The 21,685-nt window shown below is 42.1% G+C and overlaps 1 protein-coding gene across 6 annotated transcripts in view; it reads right to left on the bottom strand.

Annotated features, from left to right (window-relative positions):
* Positions 1–21,685, bottom strand: part of SHISAL1 (shisa like 1) — a 294,813-nt gene that overhangs the window by 39,745 nt on the left and 233,383 nt on the right. For all 6 annotated transcript variants that reach the window (XM_054037973.1, XM_054037982.1, XM_054037964.1 and 3 more), the window contains 2 exons: positions 20,903–21,116; positions 3,860–4,165 (listed from right to left, as the gene is read on the bottom strand). In XM_054037973.1, coding sequence (XP_053893948.1) covers positions 3,860–4,165; positions 20,903–21,116 — 520 coding nt within the window. The remainder of the gene's footprint in view (positions 1–3,859; positions 4,166–20,902; positions 21,117–21,685) is intronic.

Genomic DNA, 21,685 nt, shown 5'->3' on the forward strand with positions numbered 1-21,685 from the left:
ATACTAAACTTCACAGTTTACTTATTCATTGGCCCCTTTCAGTAGGCAAAGTATAGGTACATGTGTTCTGTCAATGTCACCCGCAGAGTTTGGAAAACCCATCCTCTGAAATCTTACTATAATTTCAGGGAGTTGTGTTATGACAACTATCCAGAGGTAGGTCAGAGTACTGATAGCCTGGCCAACCTGTGCAACCACCACTCCCACAGTTGACTTCTCAGCCCTGAACTGGTTGGCGACTGACTGGTACGGTCAGGAGTTGCCAGCTTCCAAAGGGCAATAGCCACCTGCTTCTGCACTGGTATGGGTTTCTGAAAACAAGTGGGTGGGAGGGGGGGGCATGGCTGGGCTCTGGGGAGTGATGGGGTGTGGGTATCTGGGCAAGGGGGCACCCTGTGGCTGGGCTCTGGGGGGGGAGGGGTTGTGCTGGACTGTGGGGAGGCAGAGAAACAGGTACTGGGTTGTCATAGGGGTTTCTTTAACTCTCTATTTCTGGGGGAATTTTTGTGTGTCTGCATTGTTATACACATACTTACTGACAGGTATTTCGAAATAAATTACCAAAATAATTGAAACTGGTGTTTGTTATTTTGACAAATGTTGCAGAATTTTTATTTTTTGGTGCAGAATGCCCCCAAGAGTAATATATATGTCAAAACAAGACACCAGAAAGTGCTAGGCTTAGCTACGTGACATTTGAAGTTCAATGAACAGTGCATATTTTCACATATGTAATGTAAAATAACACAGAAACATACAATGTTTATTTCAGTACTAAACAACATATTGAAACAGTAAGGTTCTTGGCGTTGCTTATGCATTTCACTTAAAACTGGACATCAGGGCTTGTCAAATGGCACCCGGACACAGAAGCCAAAAACCAGACTGTTCAGGTAAACCCAGATGAGTGGCAACCCTAGGACACTGGGATACTGCCCTGACATGTTAGCACTAACGACACACGCTGAAAGGGAGTGTGGATGAAGACATGGCATATACCTCTGCCCAGCACAGGATAGGTGGGCACTCAGTGTGGATACCGGCAGGTTCTAGCAGTATACTGACAAGTAACTGGGTCCACTTGCAAGTGTAGTTGTACCCCTAGTTGTCACCTACCAACCCTCACTCGAACCTATAAGGGTATCACCAAACAAATGCAGCCCATTCTTGATGGGGACCACATTTTGAAAGAAATCTATCCCCAGCCCCCATCTTCTGGCCATCAAACAGCCTCCCTACCATGCGAAACTTACTATCAGAAGCAAGCTCCCCAAAGACCACCATACACCAGCTCAAAGCATCTGCCAGAACAACAGATGCAAAGCCTGCAGGCATATCTCCATTGTTACGATAATCAATATCCTCACCCCTACAATACACCTTTCAAGATCCATGTTTCCTATATATCCCCATCATAACATGTGGTGTACCTCATCCAGTGCATCAAATACCCCAACAACAACTATGTGGGTGAAACCAAACAATCGCTGTACTCACGAATGAACCTATGCAGAAAAATGATAAAAGACAAAAATGCCCTGTCACCTGTGGGTGAACACTTTTTCACAAAGCAATCACTCTATATCTGATCAGTCCTCACCCTCAAAGGAAACGTGAATAATACACCTCTATCCCGATATAACACGAATTTGGATATAATGCAGTAAAGCACCGCTCCCGGAGGGGGTGCGCACTCCGGCAAATCAAAAAAAGTTCAATATAACGCAGTAAGATTTTTTGGCTCCCAAGGACAGCGTTATATTGAGCAAAAAGAAGAACAGGAGTACTTGTGGCACCTTAGAGACTAACAAATTTATTAGAGCATAAGCTTTCGTGGACTACAGCCCACTTCTTCGGATGCATATAGAAAGGAACATATAATGAGGAGATATATATACACACATACTCTGAAACTTGTCGTTATATTGAGGTAGAGGTGTACCTTCAAAAGATGACCCTTAGGAACTTATTTCATAACTCTACTAAAAATCCTGGTTTCAACAGACACTGTTTTTTTGGCTCTTTACAACAATTTGTAACCTACTCCTCCTCCTTTGTCCTATGACTGTAGTGGTGTTAATTGCCCACTTCATTTCAAGGGGTTTCTTGCAATATGTGTTAACCCCTTATGCTTAACAATCTGTTCCATCTTGTATTCAGCTGTGACTCTCTGGTTGCCATTTCCAGACCTGACTCTGTGAAGTATGAAAGCTTGTCACTTCCACCAATTTCCCCCACAATTTTTATCTCACCCACCTTGTCTCTCTCATATCCTGGAACCAACACACTACAAAGAACCTTTGAGGCAGGCTGCTGAAGCCTAACTACCCTGGCTCCCAGCCTTAAAGGTTCTGATTTTTTTTGTGATAAGGGCATTTTCCAGCAGAAAATTCTCTACCCACTCTACACATGTCTTTCAGTTAACTGTTCGCACCAACCCTGTTCCAATGCCTGACCGTGAACTCTTCACAGGAAGCAAAACAAACCCCAAAATGATCATTAATTTTTGCAACCCTTGATAATGAACTTTTGTAACTCCCCTCCACTACCACTGTCAGAATGTTGTCTACATTCACTGTGCTATCCTTTTAGATTATAAACTCTTTGAGTTGGGGCCCTTCCTTCTTATATTTCTGTAGAGTACCCTATCTGCCCATGACACCATACAAATAATAGATAATTTAAAAACATTAAGTGCTATAGAACTGTTGGTATTAAAACACATTTTGATATACATGTATACAACATAGCAGAAATAATAATAATAAAAAAAAACCTAGGCTATCACTTTTCCTTTTTAAATCCGTACAATCATTTTCTCCCCACTGTAACATACAGCTATATTTCTGTGGCTAAGCAGATAAGACATTAAGCTAGTTTTCACATTGTTTCTGTGTCTTAGTGGAGAGTATGGATTTCTCACATCTCTAATTAAAACTGTTTTCCACTTCTTAGTGTTTACATTGAACGCTTGGAGTTAATGTGTTGTTTTTTAAACTGAAAACAGATTAATTGCTATACATGGCAAAACCTTTGGTACATTTAGAATTTTATTTGCATGCTAGATTAATAATTAACTCTTCAGTGGACACTGTCGAAGCAAAGATTGTAACCTTGTTTATATTTAGTTTGGCAGAATTCATTATTTATTTTTTTTACAATGTTGATAGATAATATCAATGTTTATTTTTAAGGTTTTTTATTTTTATTGATTTAAATTTTAACAGTATGCAGAAATTATGGGAAGGTCAGACAATGTAGGGTATCAGACAATAATTATTTAATGACAGTAGATATTGAGATTCAAAAAATTAAAGTTTTATCACTGTTAAAACACAAATTGTCAACATCACACGTCAAACTATACAAAGTAAATATTCTTAAATCAAACTAAGTTCTCAAGCAGCATTTTTCTTACTTGGCTGATCTGTATATTTCGATTATCAGTGGAAATATATTTTTGTTCGTGTGTGTGTGTGTGTGTGTGTGTGTGTGTGTGTGTGTACAGTGAAATTGACATTTAATGACATTTACCGATAAAAATCTAATCCTTCCAAACCTATTGCTATTCACACAGTACTGTAAATTTACTTACCTCCAGCACACATTTCTCTAGAGACCATCATATTTTTATCATAATTTTCTATGAAGCTGATGCATTTCTTCTGAGGGGTGGTTCTATAATGCAGTTCATACTGTAAAATTTATATGGTTCGGATCCTCTGCTGATAACTTCAATGGAGCTATGCCAATATATATACCAGCTGAGGGTCTGGCGCAAAATTGATAATGATGTTCCAAAAAGACAGCTGACTGTTTATACCACAAAAGAATATGGTGCAAAAGTATCTTAACTTACCAGGCTGATGAACTCTGAAAAGACATCAATGGTGGGTTTAAAGCATCTCCTTTCAAAGTATGTACTGCCTGTGACATTTGAGGCTGAGGCTGAGACTGAGGCTGAGTCTGTACTTGGCTTGGATTCTGAGCAGGGTTAATCCATTGGCTTTGTGCCTGTGTCATCCACTTTCCCTGGATTCCCCACCTTGCCAGGTAAAACTTGCAAATATCGTAGTTCATTGATGAGTAATATAAAAGGTCCAGTACCAGCAAGATCACAACAAAAAAGCCATAGATCCACACTCCTAACAACGCACTGTAATTGCTGTGGAGGAGGGGGGGGGGGAAAGAAAACAACAAAGGAAATGATTTAACAGATCATTCACTGTCATCACTCTATTTATCAGGGGGTTTTGTTTGCTGGTTTGTTTGAAAAATAATCAGGATTTTCATCTAAGAGGAGCAGGTATTTTTGGTAGAGTAGTGTTAAGAGAGTAGTTACCCAAAATGCTGCATTTCACTAGTATAAAGTACATCAAAACTCACCATTACAAAGACCAGTGATTTTATAATACAATTCATTCAACAAGTGTAGAGGTGAAAACACAGCGTAGGCTTAGGAGGAAATGTTGGCATAGCTATAACGTATATGAGTAAGATCAGGATGGTTACCACCCTGCCATTGACTTATAACAAAAGTGCCACAAAGAGCTTAATTGAATAAAGACATAACAGAATGAGTAAAGATATCAACTAAAGTGAGAGAGCTTAGTAGGGAGATAAAAGCAAAGGAGAGTGGAAAACACTGTTGAGACAGCAAGTTTAGCTGTTGTTTTTTTTTTAAACTGATTGTTAGGTCTATTGGCATTTGGTATGTGAGACTGGGGATTGGGGAAGAATTAGGCTAGAACAAACGTGCAGGTTTTGAGGAGGAATTTAAAGTGGAAGAATGGAGGCTGCTAGATGTATGGGGGAGGAAGGTTGTTCCAGACAAAGGGGCTGATGTGATGAAAAAACGCAGGGCAGAGAGTGGGAAAAGAAAAGGAAGCAAAAGGGGAAGTAGCTAGAGATGCAGAGTCTTGAAAACCACCTAAAGAATTGCAATATGCCCCCCAAGTAATGCTTTAGGCATACATCATTGACTGGAATTCCAAATGATCTAAACCTGCCATTCACCCACCAGCACCCTGTTGAAAGCAATGAATGTATTCAGCTACAGCTGGTGAGAGAAACTTTGACAGAATCACATTCCGACAATGTGCAGTTCTGCTGAAATTTAAGTGTTCTGTCAAATTGGGTGGATTTCCCCCAAATGTTGTGATGGAAGAAAAACCAGGAAAAATGCTAACCATGTCGACATGTCCCATTCTGACAGTTTGAGAAGAAACTATTTGGAATTTGTGTTTTGAAATGACTGTTTTGAATCGTTAAATACTTTGTATTCATGACATATAATGCAAAACAAAAAAGTTGAAGTTGAAACAAAATGTTTTGTTTCCAGAATTTTTCCTTCCTTGAGAATTTCGAAATGTTTGGTTTTCAATCTGATTTGGGACAAAGCCAAATTTCAAAAAAATCTCAAAAATCCTTCACAAAAATGGTATGCCATCTTCAACCCAGCTCTGTATTCAGTGATTTACTTCATTAAGCTATTCTGTGTTGAACGGGGCGGAGTCTGTAAGCAGTTCAAGGCAGGGTCTGACTTCTTTTTATATGTTTGTAAAGCTGGGAGAGGGGAGGGGGGAAAATCTATTGCACTATGGTCCTGACCCATCTCCCACTGAAGTCAATGGGAGTCTCTCAAGGGGAATTTTGCCTCTGTTAGGGTTCAGGCTCGTAAATGAAAAAAAAAAATCTAAAGACTAAGTAGTGGTGTGATTCAAAGTCCAAAAACATGTGCTTGTGAACCAATGTAGCATGTTATAGCTACCCGAGATTTACTGTGCTAGCCTGCAAACAATGCTTTTTTCCTGTATTTCTGTCAACGCTTCCAGCAAAGTTATCACATAATAAAAGTGCATTATCAGTTTTGTACATTTCTACGTTATTCTAGACACACACACACACACACACACTGCTGTCCAGTGTGTCACACAGATTATGGCTGGACACCACAATTTGCCTTAAAAGGCAATCAAAAAATGAAAGCATTTTGAAGGCAGATTTTGTTATCCAGGAAATAGGGGACAAAAGATTCAAGAACATGCGCATATAACTTTAATTTTGTTTTAAATCAAAATTTCAAGTACAATTCTGAGTTCCTGTCACATCAAGATTTAAAGGGCCCAATTCACCTCTCATTTATCATGGATTTACACTAGTGTAACTTTAGTGACTTCAGTGAAGTAACACTGGAATAAAGTTGGTGCTAAAGAGAGGAGGAACAGGCCCCTTAACGGGTCCGATGAGCGTGTAGCTTTAAAATTACAAATAAACACTGGCTGTTTAAGTCTGGGATTTCTAATAGTGTTTAGTATTAAATCTTCAGTGGGAATAGAGGCAGAGCAATGCTGAGTGTTTTTGAAAATCCCATCTGATCCTCTAAGAGGCCTGTTCCTGTGAAAACTTGTGCATGTGCTTAACTTTATGAACTACAAGTAGTCCCTGGTAATTTTTGTAAGTCTTTGCAGGACTGGAGCCTAAAATATAACCTGAGAGGTTTGGGCAAAGATTTTCAATGCTCCTGATTTTTCAGTTGATATACTCTTGTTTACACTGGTAAAACTCTGGAGTCACTCCATTAGAAAATGAAAGGGGAGACAGGCGTGAAGGATTCAGGATGAGCTCCACAAGGAGAAATCTTGTTCATTGTAATCACTGAATCTCACTGAAGTCACCAGGGCCCACTTCTGGGAACAGAATTTGGGCCACAGTGGGAAGGAAAATGTATTTTTGTTTCCCATAAAGTTAGAAATCGTGTCACTTATATGCTAGCAAGAACTTGGAGGCAGGAACATTACCTTTTCTTCTAGTTTAGGGTTACCATATTTCAGCAAGCAAAAAAGAGGACGGGAGGAGCCCCGCCCTAGCCCTGCCCCCCGCCCTGCCCTAGCCCCGCCCCTGCCCCTCCCACATCCCGCCCCCCTCATAACCCCCAACCCTCCCCCCGCTCCTTGTCCCCTGACTGACCCCTGCTGGGACCCCTGCCCCTAACTGCCCCCCAGGACTCCACCCCCTACCTAAGCCTCCCTGCCTCTTGTCCCCTGACTGCCCCCTCCTGAGACCCTCCCCCCATCCTAACTGGCCCCCTAGGACCCTACCCCCTACCTGTCCCTTGACTGCCCCAACCCTTATCCACACCCCCAGACAGACCCCTGGGACTCCCACGCCCCATCCAACCACTCCCCACCCCCTGACAGCCCCCCCCCGAACTCCCGACCATCTAAACCCCTCTGCTCCCTGTCCCATTGACTGCTCCGATCCCTCTCCCCACTCCTGCCCCCTGACTGCCCCCTCCTGGGACCCCTGCTCCTAACTGCCCTCCAGAACCCCTCCCTGTTCCTTGTCCCCTAACTGCCCCCTCCTGAGACCCCCCCACCCTAACTGCCCCCCGGACCCGACCCCCTACCTGTACCCTGACTGCCCAAAACCTTATCCACTCCCCCTAGAAAGCCCCCCCCGAACTCCCGACCCCCCCCCACTCCCTGTCTCTTGACTGCCCACTCCAGAACCTCCCTGCCGCTTCTCCGACCCCCTGGCCCCCTTACTCTGCCGCTCGGACCACCGTGCCGGGGAGGAGGAGCAGGGGGATAAACTCCAGACTGACGGTGCGAACAGCCGGCTGGTGATCTGCGAATGCAGGGAGGGAGGGAGTGCTCTCAGCTGCAGGGGAGAGGAGGGGGAAGTGAAGGAGGGGCTCTCTCTGGCTGTCGGAGCCCCATGTAAATGGCACCATCCGGCCGGCTGCCCTGTTAGCCGCACGCGCTCTGCATGGGGGGGGGGGGGAAATCCGGACATTTACAAATTCCCCCCGGACGCTATTTTTAACTCTAAAAGCCGGACATGTCTGGGGGAATCCGGACGAATGGTAACCCTATTCTAGTTGTTTCATATGGACATTTTTATGGTTCTGTTTAGGCATTTGTTTTGTCCATTAAAAATCGCTTAGTGAAAAATTAGGTCTATTTTGAGCACTGCAATTTAAAGCAACAATTTATTAATCATGCTGTATGTGGGTTCTCCATCTGTTCCTTGTAAATAACAGCTGTTTCTGACAAGTACAAAAATGAAACTGCATTATTTTAATTAAGATATAGTGGGACAACAGCATTGTTGAAGAAGCCTTGTGCAAATCACAGGCAATTAATAAATTATATGGGTCGTTCACAGGGAGAAACTCCATACATTGGTATGGTTTGTTACACATTATGATGGTGCAAAATATTAACTTTAATACACATAATATTGAAATTAAAGCTTTTACATGCATCAAGAAAAAATAATACTATGAAAAAATGTGCAAGACTATATGTACTGTGCATTGTTGGGAGACAATGAGGTGTAGCAAACAGCCCAGTGAACTGGGAGTCAGAACAGCTCAGTTTCATTCTCAGTTCAGGAGATTGTTTTTTCCTTGGAGGGTTTGTGTACCTGGCCCCATAGTGCACACTACAGACATGTGAATTGCAGCATGCACCAAAGGGTTCAGGTTAACATAATCCTATTTGAAACAGAACTACATTAATTCGAACTAGGTACCTTCTAGTTTGTGCTAGCAGGGTCTGCACCAGGCAGTTAGAGTATAACATTCAGTGTGCACTGCAGCCCCCATCCCTGTAGTGTGCACTGTGAAGCCAGGTGGACAAGCTCTAAGTTTCATATTTCTAGTTAGTTTCACTACTCTCTAGTTCTCCTGTGCTTTCACGTGGATGCATTATCTGGGTTGCAAGGAAATATTTTAATTTCCGTTAACATTTACATCAATAGTCACATCCAGGTTTACAGTGGATTTCAAATCTCAGTAAGATTCAGGGTTATTTCGATTCAGTCCATTACAGAAATTCCCTAAGTCAAGCAGTTCTGATGAGTGTTATTGTTCAGGTTTGAAATCATGTTCTCTACCCTTGTTCCCCTGTGTCTTCCTAAGAAGTGCAAAGGATTTCATTTTGCAGGTTCCTATTCAGGCCCATCACTAATTTTAATAATACAATACCTAAATCTGGAGCATAAATTACCTGAGAGTGTTCTTTTAACCTACTAACTAGAAGCAGGTTAACTCATTGGTCTATTAGGAAAGCTCAATGACCCAATACTTTGGCTTTCATTCTAATACAGCATAGGCTTGATCCAAAGTCCATTTGAAGTCAATGAAAAGACCAAGGCTATGGCTACACTAGAGAGACTACAGCTGCACTGATGCAGCTGCACCGCGGTAAGCTCTCTAGTATAGCCTCTCTAAGCCAGCGGGAGAGAGCTCTCCATTGACTTAATTAATCCGCCGTCAACGAGTGCTGATAGCTATGTCAGCAGGAGAATCTGTCCCGCCGACATAGCGCTGTCCATGCTGGTGCTTAGGTCGGTGTAACTTCTGTCGCTCAGGGGAGTGGCTTACTCACATCCCTCAGTGACATAAGCTATACTGACATATAGCCTCAGAGGGTAGGTCTACATTGCAATTAAACACCTGTGGCTGGCCCGTGCCAGTTGACTCGGTCTCGCAGGGCTCGGGCTAAGGGGCTGTTTAACTGTGGTGTAGCTGTTCAGGTGGGAGGGTCCCAGAGCGTCTACACCACAGTTAAGCAGCCTATTAGCCCGAGCCCTGTGAGCCCGAGTCAGCTGGCATGGGAGGTGTCTAATTGCAGTGTAGACTTATCATGAGTAACTTCAGTGGACTTTGAATCAGGACCTGTGAGAGTGGGAAATACTTTTCTTGCTCATCTCCACCCCTTCCCGTTGCAGAAGCCTACTGAGATTTTTACACTGGACCCTAGATACAAAAGGGACAGTCACTTTTGTTGTTCCTCCTTCCAAGATAATTTTGCACCAGATCCCTAGACTGTTCAGTCACCTAGCAAGCAGGATTGGACCAGAGCATTTTTTAAAAAATCAGAATCAGTAGCTTCTATTTGGTGTACATCAGGGAATCTACAATTTTGTCTTTTTTAAAAACACTTGCAAACAGCTCGATGCAGCTGTATAATTTATATGTAGGCAAACAGCCAGGGAGAGTGTTGTTTTCTGGACAGGACTGATAATTACAGTAGTAATGCATTTCAGATTCTTTCTCTCAACCATACACAGATGGCTGATGATGGTTAGATACCTGTATAACTGAGGACGAGTGATTCTTTTGACATGTGTACTTCTTATGTATGACCTTCCCTAATTATATTTATCATATATGTTACAGAAAGAAAGGTCCCCAGAGCTACCTTTACGTTTTCTAGAGAGCCCATCAGTGTGGTATCTAAATCCATAAAGTGACTTAGGCACCTAACTGCCACTGTAGGCTCCTGAGTCCAACATTTGGGCACCACTGAGATCCTCAAAACCCCTCTTCTGCTGGTGGGCATAATCAAAACTGCCTAAGTCCTAATGGTGCCTAGCTGCTTGGCACCCCAGCTCACACCTAAGCCCTGGCAGGATTCTCACCCTAGGTGTTCCCCCACCTATCTCACCTATGGGGACAGGCCTGCTCAGAGCCCCACACAAATGACAGCCGGGGTGACCAGCTCAGGAATTTTGTGTGTGTGCGTGCATCCCAGAATACCCAGTAGCCCAGTGGTTAGGATCACCTGGACTGTGGAAGAGCTGTTTTCAAATCCCCACTTTGCCTGATTTGGAGAAGAGTCTTGGAAACCAGGTCTCCCTCTCCACATCCCCTTCAGGAGAGTGCTCTAACCCCCAGGGTATTCTGCCATGGATCTCTCTCGATCGCCTCTGTTGAAGATCTGCTTTGTATAAATAATTAAATAGAGAGAGATTGACACTATAGACTGGTGAGATACCCCCAAAAGTGTCAGTCACTTGGGATATGGGAGACCCTAATTAAGTCCCTGCTCCAAATTCAGCAGAGTGGAGATTTAGAAACAGGTCTCCCACATCCCAGGTAAGTGCCTCATCACTGGGCTACTGGCTACAAAGGGTAGATGGTCTCTCTCACTCTCTGTCTCTCTTGTCTCCCCACCACTCATTTTTCACGAGAAAGGGCTGACCTGGCTTAGGTGTCTAACTCCAGGAGAGGGTTAATTGTTGTGAATCCCAAGTGGAGGTAGATGCCTAACTATCTTTGGGGCCAGGGCTTAAGCTCAGTTGATATGTATACAGTCTCTATTAGCTAGAGATCTTGAGGGACATCTAACAGCTTTAAATAACCGTTTCAGAAAATTGGAGATGCTAGCTTAAGAGAAGAGGTTTGCTCAGAGCTTGAGGGACAAGGACCACAGCAAATAGGAGGATATAGGACAATCAGAGGGGACATTACTAAAACTTGGTGAACTAGGAGTTTTGGTTAATCAGAGTTGTATGAAATTACAGGGTACAGGCATGCCCATAGGTAAAAATCACTCAAACATTTCCACTTTAAAGGGCTAGTTTCAGATGTCCATAGCTTTGTCAATCTCTCATACCTTTCCAAAGAAATTTTGTATTGTATATGTTCAGCCCATGAACACTATTTTTTTGAAAGAACAAAGACAGCGGGAATAATCTTTTGGAAACTTCACATATGTGATGTATTTCAGAAAACCACATAACCAAACCAAGTCCATCATTTAATTGTCAAAAGTGTGTCCCTTTTGGCTGATGCTGACACAGCACCCCAAATGTATCCCTCTTCACTTGAACAGAAACTTTTGGGAAAAAGAATTCAGCTGGTCTTTTGAAAACCTCACAGAATTCTTGCAGTATATTAAAAGAGAAGTAAAACTTTTCATAAACGTATGGAGCATAATTAAGTACATTTTCAGCACTACAGGGGCAAGCTAATATAGAACCTCTGCATTCTCTCATTGAAGTTAACGAGTGCTTTGCTAGACATTTTGCTACTTTAGCCTGTTTTCTCAGTTCTGCTGAGTTAAAATACTATTCATACAGCTTGGTAACAGTTATAACTCTCATATGGGTATGTGGGTTATAGTCGACTACAATCTAACATCACCTCAAAAGTTCTCTGTATTGAAAGAATCACAGAGCACTAATTGGATGTCCTTAGCAAAAGTCTTAACTTTTTTTTTAAACACATGGAAAAGAGTTCCAATGGTGTGAGTGATCTAAACTGTAATGTAACCAGATTAGAGACCAGCATTCATCTGTCTAACAATTCTCAAGTTGCTCTTCTGCAGACTAATCAAAACAGATGCAAGCTAGAACATTAATTGCAACAGTGTGTAATCTGTAGTTATCATGCCCTTCTAGTCCACAGGAACAGAACAGACACATTCAGGTCTTATGTAAGCACGTGTACAGCTCATTCCATCAAGTTTTAATCTAGCGTATGTAGTCTACCTAAAGGGTCATGTACATAATGTACATTTTGAAACTAATTCACCATTTAAATGGTTGAGTTAATGAATAATGCAAAGCTGCTCCTTCAAGGACCTGAACCAAAGTTCACTGAAGTCAAAAGGAATTTTCCCATTGTCTTCAAGAGGCTTTGGATGAAGCCTCAAGAGAGCAGAGATATTTATTAGGGCCAGAGTCTGCCACTTACTCATGTTGGGTAATACCTTACTCCATGAACAGTGCCACATTCATAATATATTGGATGAGGTACTATGTCCACTAATGTATCCTTCCAAGCTAATTTTCTCAGGTAGAAGGAGATTAAATTCAGGATCATTTATATTGATCACAGGGGTTTCCCCCAGTCAGTTTGAGAAAGGAATTCTTGTATTACTTGTTAGACTCTGGATGCAAGTTTTAAGGTCACTGCTTTATAGAACTCTCACTCTAGTTTTCCCATTCATTCCAATATAATATAGAGATAAAAGGACTAGATTCAGACCAAAATTAAGTTCAAACCCTCTCAAAGCTTTGAAATAGTAGAATACGAAGGCTGGGATTTGTAAAAGAGCCTAAGGGAACAAGGTGCCCAGCTCCCAGTAAAAATCATACCTCATTTTCTTAGGCTCTTTTGAAAATCACAGCCTGGGCCTACTTTCCCAACAAAGCCTACATTGTTTGTTACTTTTACTGCATTTTTCTTATTATCCTCAAGGTACTGTATGCAAAAGCAAGAAAGCAAAACATGATGGGGTGGGGAGGAGGAATTAGATCTGTCTTCCCATGTGTTTTTATGGCCACTATCACTGTAGTATCTGAGCACATCACATACATCCTCACTAAATCCTATCTGAAGTAGCAAAGTGCTATAATTCTCATATTACAAGTGGGGAAACTGAGGCACGGATAAACCAAATGACTTGCCCAAGGACGTCACAAAGGAAGTTTGCTGAATTGAAGCCCACTCTCCTGGGTCTGAGTCTAGTCTCTTAACTACCCACACCACCACCGTGCTGCACATTTAATAAGTGGAGTCCCAAAACTTTGGACTAAAGAATGTTCCTTTTTAGCTATAGCCCTGTGGCATTATTGTAACTGAACCATTGTCACTGTTTTTAACCAATAATTAGGGTTTATATGCATACAATATAGCTGAATAAGGTTAATAAAATATATTTAGGTATCATTTTCTCTGGCATCTTGTACTCACAATTACACGGGGCCATTTGCAGTAACATCAATCCAAATCTGGCCACATATATAATGCCACTGATGTTAGCATTGAAGCCAACGGGACTATTTGTGGTGTAAATTATTACTCAGGATGAAAAAGGCTCGCAGAATCTGGCTGCAAGTAATAACCCACAACCTAGGAAGCATTTAAACAATAGGCTCGGAAGGAGATGCTGGATATATACGATGTGTGCCCTTTGTATGGGTATATGTACATGCACACATTTATATGTTATGATTTTGATCTCTGATCTTACAGTGAGACCAGAGGAAATGTATGTATTGAACACAGTACTATACATACCAAGAATCACTAATCTTAGCTCTCATTAATCCCTTGCAATAAGCGTACACTCTACTTAACGTCTAATCTTACAGACCCTGTGTAGGCAAAACTTCCATTCACTTCTGTTTGCAGAAGGGTTGCAGGATCCTACAAACAGTTATGGCTGCTTTATCAGGACACCTCCCAGGGAGCTGATTTAGCCTAATGACAGTAGCCTAGATTATCCCCTTGATTGTGTAAAGTGGTGGGAACTAAAGTGGTGGCAATTCTGTTATAATGCCTCAAAACTGTCAGAGGAAAGAGAGCTGAGCCAGACTGGCATCATTACCTCTTTCACTGAACCTCTATGCTGCAAAGCTTCTCAGTGCTGCAAAAAAACCCCCACGCAGTCAGGGTTTGTGGCTAGGAGAAGTGAATAGAGGAACTGCCCAGTCAGAGGTGTGAAGCCAGGGAACAGACACGTTACAAGTACTGAACTCCGACAAACCTGTGGAATTTCATATTAAATTCCCAGAAGACAAAGGTCCAAATTCTCTCCTGTGTATAAACTGGCACAGCACCACTGCTTTCACTGGAGCTGCGCCAATTTACTCCGAGCACAGAATTTGGCCTTTAATGTTTTAACATTAGAGCTGGGTGACATTTTTTCAGCAAACAGATTTTTTTTTTTTGCATAAAAAATGCATTTTCTGATACTCCAAAACTATTCATGTATTTGAGCTGAATTTGACTAATAGTTTCAGCTGGGAAAAACATTTCAAAGCCAAAAAAATTTGTTTCAAAATGTTTTCTTTTGACTTTTCATTTTGAAACAGTGTTTCAAATTCAAATTTGGCCAATTTTTTTAAAAGGGTGAAAACACCTGAAAAAGGCTGAATTGAAATGAAAAACTGAAAAAATGTTTGTTTAGAGTTGACTGAAGCATTTTGATCAACTTCAAGCAAATCGAAAAAAAGAAAAATTTCACTTTGAGTCAACTTGAAATGTTTCTTTTTCAATCTTTTGATTTGATGAAAATGTTTGAAAACATTGGTTTTGGTTCAAATCAAACCAGATTTTTTGCTGTTCCACCCTGAACTGAAAAAATCCATTATTTGCTGTGCTCTAATTAACACTTTGGGACTTTCTGCTCAGCACTGGGGAGAGCGTTAATTGGTGACTAGGGAGGAGTATAAAAATATTGCTCGACCATGCAGGGATGTAATCAGGAAAGCCAAAGCACAAATGGAGTTGCAGCTAGCAAGGGATGTGAAGGGTAACAAGAAGGTTTTCTACAGGTATGTTAGCAAGAAGAAGGTGGTCAGGGAAAGTGTGGAACCTTTACTAAATGGGGGCGGCGACCTAGTGACAGATGATGTGGAAAAAGCTGAAGTACTCAATGTTTTTTTTTTTTTTGCCTTGGTCTTCACAGACAAGGTCAGGTCCCAGACTGCTGCACTGGGCAGCACAGTATGGGGAGGAGGTGAGCAGCCCTTGGTAGTGAAAGAACAGGTTAAGGATTATTTAGAAAAACTGGACATGCACAAGTCCATGGGGCCGGACGCAATGCTGAGGGAGTTGGCTGATGTGATTGCAGAGCCATTCACCATTATCTTTGAAAACTCCTGGCGATCGGGGGAGGTCCTGGATGATTGGAAAAAGGCAAATATAGTGCCCATCTTTAAAAAAGGGAAGAAGGAGAATCCAGGGAACTACAGACCGGTCAGCCTCACTTCAGTCCCCTGAAAAATCATGGAGCAAGTCCTCAAGGAATCCATTTTGAAGCACTTGGAGGAGAGGACGGTAATCAGGAACAGTTAACATGGATTCACCAAGGGCAAGTCATGCCTGACCAATCTGATTGCCTTCTATGATGAGATAACTGACTCTGTGGATATGGGGAAAGCAGTGGACATGATATACCTTGACTTTAGCAAAGCTTTTGATACGGTCTCCCACAGTATTCTTGCCAACAAGTTAAAAAGTATGGATTGGATGAATGGACTATAAGGTGGATAGAAAGCTGTCTAGATCATCGGGCTAAACTGGTAGTGATCAATGGCTCGATGTCTAGTTGGCAGCCGGTATCAAGCGGAGTACCTCAGGGGTCGGTCCTGGGGCCGGTTTTGTTCAACCTCTTAATTAATGATGTGGATGATGGGATGGATTGGACCCTCCGCAAGTTTGTGATGACACTAAGCTGGGGAGAGAGGTAGATGCACTGGAGGGCAGGGATAGGGTCCAGAGTGACTCAGACAAATTGGAGGACTGGGCCAAAAGAAATCTGATGAGATTCAACAAGGACAAGTGCGGAGTCCTGCACTTAGTGCATGGGATTCTTCAATCCTGCTACAGGCTGGGGACCGACTGGCTAAGCGGCAGTTTTATAGAAAAGGACCTGGGGATTACAGTGGACGAGAAGCTAGATATGAGTCAACAGTGTGCCCTTGTTGCCAAGAAGGCTAATGGTATATTGGGCTGCATTAGTAGGAGCATTGCCAGCAGATCGAGGGAAGTGATAATTCCCCTCTATATTCACATCACTGCTGAGGCCACATCTGGAGTAGTGTGTCCAGTTTTGGGCCCCCCACTACAGAAAGGATGTGGACAAATTGGAAAGAATCCAGCGGTGGGCAACAAAAATGATTAGGGGAATGGGACATAACTTATGAGGAGAGGCTGAGGGAACTGGGCTTATTTAGTCTGCAGAAGAGAAGAGTGACGGGGGATTTGATAGCAGCCTTCAATTACCTGAAGGGGGGTTCCAAAGAGGATGGAGCTAGGCTGTTCTCAGTGGTGGCAGATGACAGAACAAGGAGCAATGGTCTCAAGTTGCAGTGGGGAAGGTTTAAGTTGCACATTAGGAAAAAATATTTGACTAGGAGGGTGGTAAAGTACTGGAATGGGTACCTAGGGCGGTGGTGGAATCTCTATCCTTAGAGGTTTTTAAGGCCCGGCTTGACAAAGCCCTGGCTTGGATGATTTAGTTGAGGTTGGTCCTGCGAGCAGGGGGTTGGACTAGATGACTACAACTATAAGTCTGTGCCATCAAAAGTTTTAACCATATATATATAGCCCAATATTCTGCACCTACCAAAATGTATTAATCTTTATGGTAACAGAACAAATGTAAATGAACCTGGCTGACATTATAGGATGTAACATTAGAAGAGTGATATAAGCTTCTGGATTGCCATGAGAAGAGCTCCAATTCATTATATTTGTATTTGTTTCTTCCACAATTGTACTATAAAATAAGATGTGCCTTTAGATGGTACTAAGAATGGAGAAGGGGGAAAATAAAGCAAAAAAGATTTCTCCAATGTTATCTTTTAAAACCACAATCCTCAGCTGTAAATTCACTGATCTTCATGCCCTCATTCTCCACAGTTACTGAGGACACAATGTTTTATGAAAGCCTTCTTTCACTGATGTGTGAAATTATGTCTACACAAACAATCCTTTTCATAGCTGGCTTTCATTTAATAGAGGACACTGGTGACAGGGTAGTTTAATTGTAAATTGGGCTCTATCTATATTAGCATCCAAAGAAATGTTAACCAGAACAGTGTTTAATCTTACTAGCAAAGTCCTAACACAGTTCCCTATGGGTATGTCTACACTACAGCTGAGATCCTCTCAGGGCTTGTCTATACTCAAAACGCTACAGCAGCACAGCTGCACCTATAGCACTTCGGTGTAGACACTACCTATGCCGATGGGAGAACCATTCTCCTAAAGAGGTGGCAGCGAGGTCGACCGAAGAATTCTTCCATCAACCTAGTGCTGTTTACACCGGGGGTTCGGTTGTTATACTATGTCTCCCAGGGGGGTGGATTTTTCACACCCCTGAGCAATGTAGTTATACCGATGTAAAACCCTGATATATACCAGGCCTCAGTCTAGCTAGACAGACAGCAGTATGGATGTTATGGCTCAGGCTGTCAAGCCCACCTGACCTCCTTGACTGCTACTTTTAGCTTACTAGCTGCTAGCCTGTCTATCTGGGCTGGGAGGCTCACTCTCAGCTGCGGTGTAGACATATCCTATGCTACTCTCCCTCCCTTTTCACAATGGGCCTGTTCAAAAGCTCATTTAAGTTATAAGAAAGACTCCTATTAGTCTTAGGAAGTTAGTGGGCTTTGGGTCAGGCTCTCTCTATAGACTGGAGGGCAAAGCTGCAGGGAAAAGCACTGAAGTTTCATATGGATGGAGGAAGCAGCGATGTAGGATTCTCCTTCCCCTTCTACATAGTGGTCAGTATTCTTTCCACAAAAAATGTACATGGCTGAAGCAGGAGTGGTGGGGATTGGGAGGAAAAGCTGGAGAATTACTGCAATAAAGCAAGATGTTTCCTTTTTTTCCTACTAGGATTAATGCCACATAAAAAAGAAAAATGTGGGAGGGGTGGGAGGAGATTCATTAATGCCGTTTAACTACCCTTCCATGATCTGACCGCATGGGTGGGAATTGACTTTGTTATTTTTACCTGGGAGAACCCATCTGAGTGCCTAACCAGGAAATCTCAAGATTGTGGCCAGAGATTCTCATAGATCTGTAGCTTCCACTCCTTTTCCTGACCCTGGCCAATCCCTTCACATTCCTGAAAGTCCAGTAGGTTTCAAGGAGGGGAAGACTTGCTCAGCTGCAGCACTGCTAAAGTCATGGTCCTGGGACTTCTATATTTTTAAATTCTTCTTCTACTGTGCATGATTTAACACACATAGGGTACAATTCACCCCTGTGCAGATGGGCAGCACAAAACATATGCACCACTGAGTCCCAGTCCAAACCTGAAAATAGGACTTCAGTGGTACATGGCCCTTTTGCTGGTTCTTGGCACTGGAATGAATTTCACCCATAAGGAATATGGAAGTAACACGTTCCCAGGCAAAGCTGAATGATTTGTTAATTATTATTGTTAGATATATAAATAGTGGTGCTTATCAAAGGCTCTAGGCTTCTATAAGTAACAAAAACAAAATTAGATTGCCAACAGGGACCCCAAATTACCCTCTCTCCCATATGCTACCAATTTCTCTCTTTAGAGCACTGTTCATAAATAACAGGCTAAAGAACATTTCAGCTAAATTGCTAAATTGCCTAAGTAATTCAAAATAAACTAAACAAATTTGAAGTCGGCGACAAGAATAATTAACCCATGAATGAACCGCACACAACGCTTTGCAAGTTTTTCTCTAAAGGTGTAACAAACTTGGTGGTAGTGAACAGTTTTTGGTGTATTGCTTTTGTAAAAATATAAGGCTAGATTCTGTCATGCATCCAAGGCCTGGTCTATGGACAGTTTTTATACTGGTATAGTTGTTTTGGTTAGAGATGTGATTTTTTTTTAAACTAAGGCTAGGTCTACACTACCCACCTGAATCGGCGGGTAGAAATCGATCTCTCGGGGATCGATTTATCGCGTTCCGTAGGGACGCGACAATCGATCCCCGAATCGGCGCTCTTACTCCACCAGCGGAGGTGGGAGTAAGCGCCGCCGACAGAAAGCCGCAGAAGTCGATTTTGCCGCCGTCCTCACAGCGGGGTAAGTCGGCTGCGATACGTCGAATTCAGCTACGCTATTCACGTAGCTGAATTTGCGTATCTTAAATCGACTCCCCCCTGTAGTGTAGATGTACCCTGACATCTAGCGTGGATGCTCTTATACCAGTATTAAGGTGCCTTATACTGGCATAGCTTATTCCTCTTCCCATTTGGGAATAAGCTATACTGAAGCTATGGCTACACTGGCGCTTTACACCCCGCTGAGCGCAGCAAGTTACGGCACTGTAAAGCGTCAGTGTAAACAGTGCCCCAGCGCTGGGAGCCGCGCGCCCAGCTGTAAGCTAATCCCCTCGTGGAGGTGAAGTACCTGCAGCGCTGAGAGAGCTCTCTCCCAGCGCTGGCGCGCCACCACACTCGCACTTCAAAGTGTTCCCGTGGCAGCGCTTTGGAGTTTCGAGTGTAGCCACGGCCTGAGATAAAGTACCTTAAATACTGATATAACTGAGACCACACTAGAGATATTGTACTGTTTTAATTATACAGACAAAGTCAGTGGTACAACTGTTGTGTGTAGACAAGACCCTCTCAGTACAGTAGTGTGAGGGGGCTATTAAGGAGGCATAACTAGCTCTCTGATTCTGCTGGACCGGGCACCACTAAGACTTAAAATAACCTAATTTATGACAGGAGAATATAATCTCAAAGGGACCTACAGCACTGCCCCAGCTCCCATAGAAGTCAACGGCAAAACTCCCATTGACTTCAATGGTGCATGATCAAGACCTAAGAATCATACACTAGCTGAAAACTGGTGCAATGATGCTCCCTACCACTCCTTCTGAAACGGAAACCTTCCCTCCTCTGACATTGCCCCTAAACCAGGATGAGGGGGGCACTTGTCTCAGGAGCTGGCTCTGCTGGGTTTACCTCAGTTGAGAGCTCCACCCTCCATCAGGAGAATTCAATCATGGCGAGAATGCTTGAGTAGTACCAGTCTGGACCTGAGAATCTTGCTCCCACTGCATAGGCAGTCCATAATTCAGGATCTACTTACTACCCTGTCAGTTTTTCTGCAAAAGTTCTTATATTCTATCTTTAACAATAGGCCACAGAGCTGCTTTTAAAAAGAGAATGTGAAAAAGGATCTCAAGCAGCAGACAAGGTGATTAAACAACCAAGTGCATTTTGCCGATCAAGCTCAGTGATTGCAAGTCATTAATATGCAAAACATGCACAAATTCAAAATAGCAATTATCCATGCAAAACATTTGGGATGATCTGAAAAATGTCAACTTGCCTTTCTCTTGCTATCACTTGTTGGGGTTTTCAGATACACATTTAAACACGGTTTTGTCCAATTTTGAGGGGAGAAACAGCCTATATGCTTATAAAATTTACATACATGCGCTTAGGAATTTATATAATGGGCATCGAAGCTATAGAAGCAAAGGTAAACATCCCCTTTATGAGAAGTAGACTTGTACAGAAGAGCTTCTAGGAATGAAATGTGTATGTACAATTATTCTAATTGCTTCCATCATTAAATATATCTTACATTATGTGATTAGACTTGGAATAATTTGGTAAAGAGTACTTTATAACTCATTTACTTACTTATGCATATATCCATCTGCATTCCCCGTTAGGTTCATCTGCATAACAGTCTGAAATTCTGTCTCATTGCAGCAGTATTTAAATACTGTGTTGTTATGGTGACAGCAGAAGATGTAAGATTTATTGTCAGAAAGACGTGGGCAGTGAAAACCAAAGTGGTAGCGGCCTTTGTAGTCTGTATATGGCTCACAGACACGAAAATGTGCAGACAATGCTGTAAAACAAAGATTGATATTGTCTTTGTGAGTCATATGTGTTAGTTGCATGTTACATCCATTTTCATTTTTCTGTTAATCTTAAACAATATTTCTCCTGGCTTCTGAGAAACAGTAATCATGTATTTCAGGAGTTTCAACCTCATAATATTTGATATGACTACTGACAGCATGAAAAGCATTTTTGTGATATTTTCCATTTTGAGTTACTATGTTTCTGACTTTTTTAAATTTTAATTCATTTATGTTTTAAACAGAAGAGAAGAAATGCTGTCCAGAACTACCACAATCTTGGACAGCAGGGAACACTAAAATATTTAAGTACATATCTTCAACTATGAAGTTTTAAAACTATGGGATATCAGCAAAGATATAGAAAAGCTAGTTTAACATTTTTCTGGGATGATTTTATTATCCCAGAAAAACATACATGCAAACTGAAATAAGAGTCCAAGGCACATGATTTACAGTGGCTATTATTAATGTGTCAGAAACATCTGCTCTACTGTAAAGGTCATTATTTTGATAGGCATTGATCTGCCAAAAATAATAATTAAAAGATATTACC

Source organism: Malaclemys terrapin, chromosome 1 (genome assembly GCF_027887155.1).
Source record: "Malaclemys terrapin pileata isolate rMalTer1 chromosome 1, rMalTer1.hap1, whole genome shotgun sequence".
NCBI classification, from domain to species: Eukaryota; Metazoa; Chordata; order Testudines; family Emydidae; genus Malaclemys; species Malaclemys terrapin.